This window comes from Heteronotia binoei, chromosome 9, assembly GCF_032191835.1.
Source record: "Heteronotia binoei isolate CCM8104 ecotype False Entrance Well chromosome 9, APGP_CSIRO_Hbin_v1, whole genome shotgun sequence".
Taxonomy (NCBI): Eukaryota; Metazoa; Chordata; class Lepidosauria; order Squamata; family Gekkonidae; genus Heteronotia; species Heteronotia binoei.
In genome coordinates, this window is record NC_083231.1 from 36,725,029 (window position 1) to 36,737,904 (window position 12,876).

Consider the following 12,876-nt stretch of genomic DNA (forward strand, 5'->3'; position numbering starts at 1 on the left):
AATGGCAGCGTCAGGAAACAAAGAGGCGGGACTAGGCAAGAGTCGTTTTGGAAAAGCCTAGGAATGTCCGGAGAGGGGCGGGGGGGTGACGAAAAAAACAAGAGCCAATAGGAAGCCGGAAAGAGAGGAACGAGTAGTGGGTGTTTTGTCCAATAGGAGGTGGGAACAGGCGCGTACCGTGGCCCTGTCACTTTTGGCGCCTGCGCTCAGAGGCAGGAGCGCGAGCGCGTCAGTCTTAGTGCTGGCGGCGCTGCGATTCCTTCAGAGGGCGGCGGGAGGGCGGCAGTAGGGGAGGGGGGGCTTGTTTGTGCCGGTGACGCGCCATGACGGCGAATGAGGACCAAGAGGTGAGATGCTCTGGGCTGAAGTGAAATGATGAGTGGCATCCCGGCAGCCAAAAGAGTGAAGGGATTTTCGAAAAGGGTGGGCGTAAGGAAGAATTCGGGTGGCCTGCCCACATTTAGGCACGTGACTGTCCCAGAAAGATTGTGAGTCTGTGGATAAAGCTGTCATGGGGGCGTGGGGGTGGGTTAGGTACAGCTCCTGTATGCTAGGTAGAAATTCAGAAGTTGAAGTCTGCTGCATTCAGGATGCCCATGCGCGTCACCTGTTGAATTTCTGCATGTCCTGTGCAAGCACAATCTGTCAAGGGTCAAAAGAAAGAAGAGGAAGTGCTATTAATACTGCTAACGCAATGTCAATATAAATTATACCTTTCAATTGGGTTTTAGTCCAAGAAAGATTATGCTGGGATAAAAACTTGTTAAATCTTTAATGTGCCACAATGTTTTTGTAAATTTTTGATACTGCATTGTACAGAACATCCAGACTGCACTACTTTCTAAGACATCTGTGTCTGTATGAATTGAAGATACATCCAGTATGATGATGAGGCTCAATATTATTGTGTTGAGTGAGCATAGTTTTAGGCTACTTTTACTGATTGTTTAAGATCTTCCATAATAAGACCATTAGTGTAGTGTGAGGACAACAGCTTGGATATTATTACTTTTGTTATGTAAGAGATGGCTTTGAAATTACACATGCTCAGTTATAGCAAGAAGAGAACATTCAACTGGGATCATAATGTCTATTTCAAGAAGAGGGGCCTAATCTGATACCTAAGGGAGGGGAATGTTTTTATAGTTTGTTGTCTTTACTTTGGGCATGTCCTAAAGGACAATACTAGATGATGAAAGGGACTTCGGACTTCTGTTTATTAGAATAGCAGTTCCCCATGTTGCATAGTAAATTACTATTTAAATGGGAAGAGTGTAGGACTCTGACACTGTGGCATCACATAGGAGGATATGTTTTTAAAAAGTTTTAAAAGGCAATTGTGATCCATTATGGGGAGAAGCAAGTATATATCTGTGGCAACTTTAGATGACTGTAGGTGTCCAATAGGACCTAGTATGAGTTAGAGTCAAAATGACACGCTTATCTGGGTTTTTAAATACATCTTTGAAAAAAAGAAGCAACATTATGGTTCAGCCTAGGGCCTTTAAAATCAATGCCATTGACTGCAGCAGGATGTGGTTTACTTCCTTAATTGAAAACAACTAGTATGTTGTTTGTGTTATTTATCATTTTATGTCTAATGTACTACATCTCTGATCACTTCCTTTGGTTATATACCTGAGCTCTCTATAGAGAGATTCTCAGATACCTTAAATATGAGCTTGAAAAAGAGGACACCAATAAGAAGAAAAAGAGGGACAGTGAAATGGATATGCAATAGGTGAAAATAATTCACCTAGCTGTGTGTCCCTGACTTTATAGCAGTTTCCTGGACTTAATAGAGGGTATGAAGTTTCAGTTCAGATTAAAAATATTAACCACTTTATTGTTCTTTCTTTCAGATGGAGCTAGAAGCATTACGTTCTATTTATGAAGGCGATAAGTGTTTTAAGGAACTTAGCCCTGTTTCCTTTCAATATAGGGTGAGATTACATGAAGTCCTGTTCATAAAAGAATAATGTATATTGACTTGAAGTATTAGGTCTTGATTTTTACTAAGTATGTATGGTTTAATTAAGGGTATTTTTCAGTGTCTTTGTATAAGATAATAATATTCATAATGATAAAGTACTGGGGGAAAGGTCAGTTGAGAGAAATATAGTAACTGTAAATGGATGAGTAGAAGTACAGACATCAGTTTGGCTCTGCTATTACAGTAGTGTCCAAAGGTAGATTCAAGTGGGATAGCTATGTTGGTTTGATCTTGGACATTAACATGATGAAATTTCTAATCTGGCATAGTTCAGTTCATCTGTACATATGGATGTAGAGCAAGCTTGGAGTGATCCTGGATTATTGTGCTATGTTGCTTTTTTCTAACAGAGACAGGGATACAAGAGGCTCTGTGAACTTGAGAACTTCATCAAATCTCTTAATTGGTTCAGAAATTAGTCTTACCCAGTCTTCAGTACATTGTTCTAATATAATTGTGTAAATATTGAGTACCTAAAAAGTGTGTTTAAATTTAGGCCTTTATTCTCAAAATTTTTGAAATTGGCCACTTCTGTTTTCATAGAACTGGCTGTGAAATATGCCAGATGGACCCTGGAGGTACAGTGTACCCAGAATTAAGCAACCACTTCTTTAAACTGGTGTGAAAAGTTGCCTATTTTTATGAATTCCTGTAGATAATAGATTTTTATTGATATAAGAAATAATCTCCGGTTACAAAACTTTTAAGTATTTGTCTTATTGGTAATAAAAAGCTGTGGAGATTTTTCTACAATCACAATCATTAAATATTCTTCAGATAGGTGATAATGGAGATCCTAAAGCCTTCTTAATAGAAATATCATGGCCAGAAGGATATCCACAGACAGCTCCAGCCATATCTATGGATGCATTCTTTAACAATGCAATGTAAGTATTCCAGTATTTCACAGATGATATTCTTTCTGACTGTTTTCCACCTCACCCTGTAAGGGAGTTCTGTGATCTTTCCTAGATCTTCAGCTGTAAAACAAAGTATATTGAATAAATTAATGAAAGAAGTTGAAGTTAACCTTGGAACCTCAATGACCTATACAATTTTTGAATATGCCAAAGATAACAGAGAGTTGTTAATGGAAAATCAACCTGTTAATACTGTGGTAAGTTTATAGTTTTGTTCAATATGTCTCAAAATGTTAATAAACTGATTCTGCATTCCATTGCAAGAAGTATAAACACTGACAAATAATTCATATTCCTTTGATAAACTAGATATAAACTAGACTTAGTATACTGTTGGATAGTGTTTTCAAAAACTGTTGAATAATCATGCCTAAAATTAAATAGCATATTGATGTCAGATTAGAATAGTTTCCACCAAAGAAGCCCAGCAGGAACTCATTTGCATATTGGGCAACACCCCTGATGTTACTATTGTTTTACGTTTTTTTTTGTAGAAAAGGGCCAGCAGGAACTCATTTGTATATTAGGCCATGCCCGCTGTCACCAAGCCAGCCGGAACTGCATTCCTGCTCAAAAAAAGCTCTGGTTTGGCCACTTCATTCAGAAATATTTTGAAACTTAGATCAACAATAAGCAGTGATTAAAATGCTACTTAGCTACACATGTAAGTTGTTAACAAGCATGTCAAAGTAACACAAAAGAGTTTATCCAGTAAACTTTTGCTCAGTAAATAGAGGGTTTCCAAAACGCATATCACTGAGAATGTTTGATTGAAAACTCTAAAGAAGAAAGGAAAATAGAGCTACAGCAAGCAATGTGCCAGCAAGCCAAATAAGGAAATGAGATGCCATGTATTTTTTTATTATGCAAAACTTTATTATTGTGCAAAGCTCCTATCATTTTGTTGTAAAAGCTTTGTTGAGACATCTATAAAAACATGATTTACATTAGGGACAAATAATAGCAGGATCCCAAAATGCAAAAGTAATTTTAATAATGTGTAATAATTTTTACTGCTATTTTTACTGTTATTTGTCTCAAATGTACAGTTATGTTTTTACCTGGCATCCTTTTCCTTATTTGGCTTGATTGAAACTCTAAAGCAGTTAGTTTTTACCTTTTCTTCAGACAAGTAAAGATCTAAGAATAAAAGAAATAAATTCATTTGCGTACCAATAAATGACAGTATGAGCCTACTAGCAATTACTTTTTTTTTAGACAGCATTAAACAACTGCATCTCAGTTGGACATCCTGATACAGCCCAACCAAGTAAGAAAAAAGAGAAAAAGGAACAGTTGTCCAAAACACAAAAACGAAAGCTAGCAGACAAAACAGGTTTGTATAATACCCATCATGTTTTCTTTCAGATTTTTAAAAATAACATGTATTTTGATATTTCAAGTTGCATATAACTTGCAGATAATCTTTAAATTGAAAATCAGCAACTTCTGGGTTGTGTTTTGTCTTGGATAGATCACAAAGGAGAACTACCTCGAGGATGGAATTGGGTTGATGTAATCAAGGTAACATGACTGAGAATTAAAAATGTTTGAATCTTACAACATCTGATGGCAGTATCTAATCTTTCTCTTTCTCTCTCTTTCCCTTTTCTCCACCTGATCCTTTGTAACCATTTTGGACATGAATGACATTTGGATTCACTTCTTGTATTTGACTAGCATGTAAGTATTTCAGTCTTTCTGTAATGTTTTTGTGCCAATGTTGAAAGATTTTTTTATTCCAAGCTGGGACATTTGGGCAGTCGTTATTTTTTCTTTGACCAGTTTTTAAGGCATTTTACACCCTGTTCCAAAACAGGTTTACAAATCCTCTTGATTTTAATTAAATTGATGGGCTTAACAAATTCACAAGCAGTGATCACCCAACTAGCCTACCATCCAGTGCACCAAATTTCAAGGAAAGTGTCTATAAGAGCTATTTTGAACTAAATCCGCCAGCCTTTCACCCTAGATTCCTAAATCTATATAGTTTTGACACCAGACAAAGTGGTATTCATAGTCAAGTCCCCTTTGACAGACCAATACAATCCTCACTTTCCTGTGGATAGAGAAGTTGGCAAGATAGACATAATTGGCATATGTAACAGAGAACTCTTATGAGTTTGGGGGAGGGGGGGAGAAATCTGTTTTCATATTTAATCAGTGCTTTTTGTGACAACTCAAATATTTGCACTACAAGTAATGTGTCATTATTGGTATCACTGATACTCTGTTTTTAAAAATGTCTTCTAAGTATATAAAGAGGTGTCCAAAAATACATTCCTGCACTTTTAAATTTTATTTGTACACATCTTACATAGGAACAGCAAATGCCATTTTTCAACTAAAGAGGACAATCCTGTTAATCACTACATGTGTTGGATGGAATACATCATAATTGCTCTTATTGTGATCCAGTGCAAGACATAACTTTGTACCCCTATATGGTGCAATCGCAACCACTGCTGGCTGCAGCCTCACAAACCCATTGAGCAGCATAGAACCAGGCTGAGTAAACATAATTTAAGCAAGGCCGAGGGGCTCAACCTACATGTAAATCATTTATGATTTTTCAGTCATTGCAGAACTGATGTTTATGCCTAATATGTAACGACCAAATGGAAAATCAGAAATGGACTAGCAAAGCATAAGATGCTAATATGGACATGCTGATACAACCACTGTATGATACCAAATCTATATAGATCTATAAAACCATTAAGCAGAACTCACTCTTTCTTCTGAGTTTATTCAAATAGAAGCTAAATATATTCAAAGTATTAACAAACCTTGTTTTTAATCAATAGAATATGGGTCGAATGGAGGGGAAAGTTGTGCTTAAGTCTCTTTGAAAGCAATGGGGCAAGCTGGCTGTGATGAAATTGCCCCGGTGCCTTCAATGAGTCTTAAGTGCAACTGAATGTCTCTGGATTGAAACCTTCAACAATAATAAACACAGAACATTTTTTTGTCTTTTTACAGCTGAGCAAAACAGGCTCAAAGGATGATGAATAAGAAGACTTTGATATAGGAAAATATCAACTTTATTACAGAGTGATCTGGAGACAATTCCTGTATTTCCCCCCTACTGGTATTTTATAAAATGAGTTTGTTCCAGAATTTAAATGTGCAAAGGTGTGCTCAGCAAGAAGGACATTTTTTCTGGTATTCATCATTTTCCTCACATCACGGTTTGCCTTTAAAGAAGATACCCTGAAGCTGGTGTAGTTCTCTTTTGGTTAGAACTATCATGACTCTAAACCTAACAATATTTAATTCATATTGTTTCATGCTGTACTGAAAGAATCATGAAAACGTCTGGTAGTTATATGCTAGCTAGATTGTTAGATGATTCTAAGTGAAGATAGTTTGTTAAGGATTCTTACCTACTTAAAAAAATAAATCAGACCTTTTAACATAGTTTTATTTTTATTAACTCTTAGGGTTTATCCGATGGTGGACTGGCAGCTTTGCTTTACTTGACATTTAATTCCTACACAATTACTTTAATACAGTGGCAGCTGCCAGATATTATCATCCAGTACTGGAACTAAAATATGCAAATGTGGGAGTTACAATATTCAGGAAAAATTGCAATGGAAACCAGTTATAGATACTTTTAAAATATGCTTTGTAGTTCTATTACAGGGTATTGTTGACAAAGGCCATGTTATCACCCTTGCTGGTGTTCCTCTGGCATGACTTGGGCAACGTCATGACCCTCAATTGTTGCGGGGAGGGGAACTCCTCAGTTCTCTCCCATTGCTCCATCATGAAAATAGCTGAGATGGATAACTTGAGGTGCGTGGGGGGCGAGAATCTGAGAATAGAAACAGCTCAGCCCATCTCAGCTTTTATCAAAAAGTATAACAAAAAATAGAACTACCAATGTTTTGGATTTACAGAAGACTCCTGAACCTTTGAAACTTAGATGATAGAGAACATCAACATCTATTACATTGCTATCTGCCCTACTCTCTTCAGAAGCATCAGAGACAAGTTGGAACAAAAAAGGTGCCAACCCCACCGAGGGGCAATTTAATATTTACTATAATTAGGTGCTTATTAGGAGTTGGTAAGCAAGTGATTTGAAAGCACATGCCATTATTAGTAGGTAACCCTCCATTTCTCATGGTTCAGCCACACTCACCCACTGGTGATCCCCCTGATCAGAGGTGGCCAACCTGTTAGTGGCAGATAATTATAGTCATTCAGATAGCATTCACCTTTCCCTTATAGGGAGTTTCAGTGGAATTTTGTGTCCAGCTATAGTCTTTCCCTGCCCTGGTTTTTAGTTCTGCAAGAAAGTATATCTCAGAAGTGTTTGACCAGCAGTAAAAATGGGTGGTGCATAGTAGTCTCCTCATGGCCTTCACTAGTATACAACCAGAATTTGAACATGGGAATCAACACCCCCTCCCATCAGTGCAGTGCATGTTTGTTCTGTAAAGGACACTACTATAACCTGTTGAATGAGGGTTGATAGTTAAATGTATAGTTGCTACATATTATAGGGCATGGGAAGCATTCTGAGGCTAGTGTTAAGTGCTCCACACATCTCTCTTGACATCCTGTTAAGAGCAGGAAAATGTTTGGGAGTCATAGGTTAAACTTGTGGGGTGCATTTTCCACAAATTCCCAACTACCAGAAATAATTTGATATTCCTGGTGGTGCTCCTTTGGAGCCTTTTGCAGAATCGCCAAAGCTACAATCACCAAGTTCCCATTTTTATGTCCATGGTTTTCTGCATGCAGAGGCAGAATGATGTCATTGTGTGTCTTGATAGACAAGATCTGTGTTTTCTGGCTGCGGTTTTTATACTGCATACGTAGTATACTGTGATCAGCTATAGAATAAGTGGAATTCCTATTCTCTAATGTAGCTGCTGGGAGGATGGGGGTTTTCTGGTTTTTATCTATTCCATCTCTTCTGCTGATGTAAAATTATGCTGGCTTTTATGACAATATCAGTCAGACTACAAAAGATTTCTACTAAGGCTTGTTCCTCCCTTGCTATCCTGCTGGCGCTTTCCATCTTTCCCCTGCATTGTTGTTGGTGTCCTGCCAATGTACCACCATAGTTCCACTACATTGGTGTATCTTTGGTTCTTGTCAGCAGAAATGGATTAATACCCCACCAAGCAAGCATAAATTAGTTATTGAATTGCTCCGTTAGTGACCCTTTAAAAAAAAAATCTATCTTCCTATTCCTTAGTCTTTCAGCATCTCCACAGATGTGTGAGTATGTAGCTGTTAGTTTTTCACAGTGGTTCTATGCAGAATTTGCATCTTACTCTATGTAGAGCTGAAAGGGTGTGGCCAGAGATCGTGCCTTTTGCAGGACACAGTTTAGCACCAGGCTAAGCCAGACTGCTCAGGTAGCTGTGGGAGGGGATCCTCCTGATCTGGATGCCCTTGTAGGTTGCATTTAATAATGTACATTTGCATCCCCCCTGTATGATGTGGGCAACAATGGCCAGGGGTGGCAACTTGCTTAAAGTAGGAACCATGCTGAATAAACATCAGATGTCTGAGAGCCACAAGGCATGAACGTCAGATGTTTTCAAGCCACAAAATAGGAAGTGAGGGAGGGGTGGAAATAAAGCAACTTTAACTTTAAATGCACTCTCCAAGCTGCCAGCTGACTCGGTTTAGATAAGTGGTTTAAGACACAAGTGCTTTCTCCAAGCTGGCCAACAGGGCGATGGGGGCTTCATTTGGCCACCCCTGTTCTAGCCAGTCTCTCAGAAATGCATATCTTCATATGAAACCAGGGAGAAAGAAAGGGAATATGTACACTACAGGATATTACTCATCCACAAAATCTACTCTTAAATGTACACTTGACTGAACTGTCACATAACAGTAAATTATTAAACTGTGAAGAAACACAAGTAGAAATAAATTTTCAGTTGATAAAATGTACTACTCATAGTTCATGTTCCTGTTGGGCCACTGTATCAAATCCTAAGTACTCTCCTGACTGTTTCTTTCAGTTTCCTGAACTATCCTGCTTGGTTTCTTTTCCCCCTTGGGAAAATATGACTGGTCATCAGTTTTCTTTTAGTTGTCAATAAGTCAGCAATCACACCACCACGTAGGTGGATTGTGTATAAATGTGCTGTATTGTATCTGGAAGTTCTCTACAAATGGTAACAGAGCACAAGATGCCTTAATGCCATCTATTTTTATTGTGTGTAGGGGGGGGTGTTAAATAAATATATATCTATTTACCAGCTGTGTTGGTATTTATTTGCACTGAGGACTTACATACAAATTGGGGATGCAGTCAGTCCAACAGAATAACTGAGCATGCATTTAAAACAAGGCTCAACAATTCCCAGGTGCCAAGTTGCCATGGTGCATAGAAATTTCATTGTTGTATCTAGAATCGTCAGTGATGATTTTATCATAGTGCCTCTTGACATATATCTTATTATCATTTATAGCCTGTTTTTCTCACTGGACCCAAGGTGGATTAGTGGTGGAAAGTTCTGTCAGGTCACAGCCAACTTATAGTAACTATATAGGCAGATGTTCCTAAGGAAAATCAACCCAGACTGTTCCCTGGAAGGTCAGAAGCTGAAGCTCAAATACTTTGGCCACCAAATGAGAAGGGAGCACTCACTGGAGAAGATCCTGATGCTGGGAAAGACAGAAGGCAAAGAAGAAGGGGACGGCAAAAGATGAGATGGCTGGACAGCGTTACTGATGTAACAAACACGAATTTAAGCAGACTTTGGAGGGTGGTAGAAGACAGGAGGGCCTGGCGTGACTGTCCATGGGGTCGCAAAGAGTCTTGACTGTGACTGAGCAACAACAAAAGGCAGATGTTCAGAGATGGTTTGCCATTGTCTGCCTCTGTGTAGTGGCCCTGGACTTCCTTGGGGTTTCCCATCTTAATACTAAACCAGAGTCCACCCTTCTAAGCTTCTGAGATTTTACAAAATCAAACTAGCCTGGGCCCAAGGTAGATTACAAGTGGCTTACAAAAATATGGTAATATCAGGCAATCAGTGAGCAGATTACAAGACATGGTAACATTTGAAGCTAACAGCAAAGATTCCTAGTAAGTCCAATGTGTGCAGTTGGGCTGACATTGAACTGGGAATAGAACAGGGCACTGAATGACTGCTGACTTCTCTGTTTCAGGCAGTAAGACGATCAGTATAGGAAAGACCACATCCCTAACAAAAGTTCTCCTGAGCTGAACCACACAGCTTTGCTCTTTCTACAAGAAAGGCCTCCTGAACAATGCAGAGTCCAGATTGGCAATAATATTATCACAGCTTGTTTACATGCAAACGTAATCATCCAATGGTCTTAAATTCATTTCTTAACCAGCTGCTTTCTGCATTAGCTCCAGTATTCAAATAAATGTAGCTTTTTTTAAAAGCAGTAATGAAATTATGAGAAACTGGAGAGGAAGGTTGGAGGGAGGTTAGCTTTTTGTTCTGGTGATGACAACCAGGGTTATGCCATATTTATTTATATATGACAACACTTTTGCCATAGTTTTAAAAATTTACAAGAAACTAAAGAGGGGGTTAGGTTTTGTGGCATCAATAATTAGAGTCTATGGTCATTAAAATATGAAATGCTGAAGTCTGATTCCTAAATTTTTGGGATGGCTCCCAGAGCCAAAGAAAAATTTCCAAGGACTGATTTAAAACCACTCCTATTAAAATAAGTCATACTGAAAAATGCTTATGTGCCTGTGTTAGGTTAAATATGGACATATTAGATGTCAACATAACTGATATTAACTTTTAATACTTTTAACACTAATTAAAGATTAAACAAACATGTTAGTAATGACCATTGTGATGCTATTTATGTAGTAAAAGGTTATGGTAAGTAAACCATACAAAAGAAAAATGTAAGTGTAGATTATGGGAGTTAGAGGGAAAGAAGTGGTTTAAGTTTCCTGAAGAGATGAGATACAGGGCTTTTTTGTAGCAGGAACTTCTTTGCATATTAGACCGCATCCCCTAATGTAGCCAATCCTCCAAGAACTTACAGGGCTCTTAATACAGGGCCTACTGTAAGCTACAGGAGGATTGGCTACATCGGGTATGTGACCTAATATGCAAAGGAGTTCCTGCTACAAAAAAAAAAGCCCTGAGGAGACATGGGAGTGTGAAAGAATAAAACAAGTCGCTTTTAATAAGGATATAAAGTGCAGAAAGTTTGGCCATGTAAGAGCTTCTGTTCTAGGCCTAAGTAGCAATATTCCAGAAGTCACCAATGGAAAAAAGGGTCAAGAAGAGAAACAGCACCAGCAGATGGATTGCCATGTAGTGGAAAGAATATGAAATGAACACAGACTGTAGGAGAGGTGTTAAAGAGTAAATCCTTGAAAAGATTTAAGAAGGAATAATTTATCAAGCAGTAGGATAGAGAGAAGCCTAGAGCTTGACACCTGTTCATAAAAAAATCTGGATGCTCTCACAGTACAGCTGGTCCTGTGATAAGTAGTGTGATCCTCCTAAAAATGCTCTTGGAATTCCCATTGAGTAGACTATTAGGGTTCTCAGTAGACCTGCTTGAGATTGCACTGTATAAATCAGTCCTGATATATTGTACTTGGTTTTTCTGGAAAATCAGGAGACAAAATTGTATTCATTTTGTTCCTGTATTGAACCACCATAAACAGAGATGGGGAATGGGTTAAAATATTTGTGATGGAATCTGTGATGAAATTTAAAGGAAAGTAACTAACAGGAAATGCAAGCTGAAAGCTATTTTTTTAAAGTCACCTGCGTACTGTGTTCTGACCATCAGTTATTAACCACATTTAAGATGTGAACCGTATCAGTACAATTTTCTCTTCTAAACTGGAAAAATCCATTATATCAAAAATCTGGCAATAGCTTCATGGACCCATAAATGTGATTTTAAAAAACCCTAAAAATGAATCCATACTAACATTATAATGATAGCTGGAGAAACGTATCATTGATATGTTGCTGCATTTCTGCAGATGGACTCATGTGGGAAGCTTAAATGTCTACTGAAAGTAGAAGAAATTTTGTGCTTTCATTCAATAGCTTCCCAAGTGAGAGGAAGCTTGTTACTCGCTTCTGTGGAGTAGGTTACCATGACAATTCATCTGAATAGGCCAGTTGTAGAGGAAAAAACAAACATGAGTTGCTTGCCCCCCCCCCTTCTTGATACAGCTTCATATGAAGTTGGATTTACTAAGCTCTTGCAGGAGTGCTTGAAAGGTAAGTGACCTGTAGCATGTAGCAGCTTGTAGGTAGCAAACTGCTCTTACACACTGTTTACCTAATGTGGTTTTATAGCAGAGCCCTCTATCGTCCAGCTGTGTTCCTTTCATTAAAAAAAAAAGTGCCGGAAGAAGTAACTTCAAATTATCAGTTTCAGTGCATGTGCCTGAACTCAATCACATTTTTTATCTAACTCTTCCTCTAATAGATATTGGGAAGAATATATAGCAGTGATATTCACTCCACAGCTCCTGGAGAGACACATTCAAAATTAAAACCAACCAAAAGAGCCACATTTCCTGGCATGAGACTTGTCCCTCAGGGAGGCTTGTAGAGTACTCCTTCCTCTGGAGGCAGCTGTTTCAGGCTGGGAACCACCTGCCAACCACAAGCCCAAGGCCTTGCCTGCTCTCCTGAAATGTGGAGCAGGTACCACACTGGGAAGCAGTGTTCAGAAAAGCCACAGGTGGTCCCTAAGCCGGTGTTTGAGTGTTGCTGGTGCATGAGGTTCCCACTTCCTTGTTTTATCTTAACAACCTTGTGATGATCCAATCCTATAACTTAAAGGCTGATTTGTCCCCAAAATGGCAGGGGATAAATATTGTACCTCTGGTCAGAACTCTTTTTTTCTAATTTGTTAAGCATTTTACTGTGGGGCCAAACAGCAAGTGATGTCCACAGTTATATTTGGCTGATTAACTCTCTGTTCATTTGTTTCTTCATTGTTTGGGCT

General features: G+C 38.5%; 1 protein-coding gene across 1 annotated transcript; it reads left to right on the forward strand.

Moving 5' to 3' along the window:
* Positions 1–138: 138 nt before the first annotated feature.
* RWDD4 (RWD domain containing 4) lies at positions 139–6,332 on the forward strand. Its single transcript, XM_060246474.1, has 7 exons — positions 139–347; positions 1,863–1,943; positions 2,771–2,880; positions 2,966–3,110; positions 4,132–4,249; positions 4,388–4,596; positions 5,896–6,332. The coding sequence occupies exons 1-6, from the start codon at positions 324–326 to the stop codon at positions 4,444–4,446; spliced, it is 537 nt and encodes a 178-aa protein (XP_060102457.1). The 5' UTR covers positions 139–323; the 3' UTR covers positions 4,447–4,596; positions 5,896–6,332.
* Positions 6,333–12,876: the final 6,544 nt, after the last annotated feature.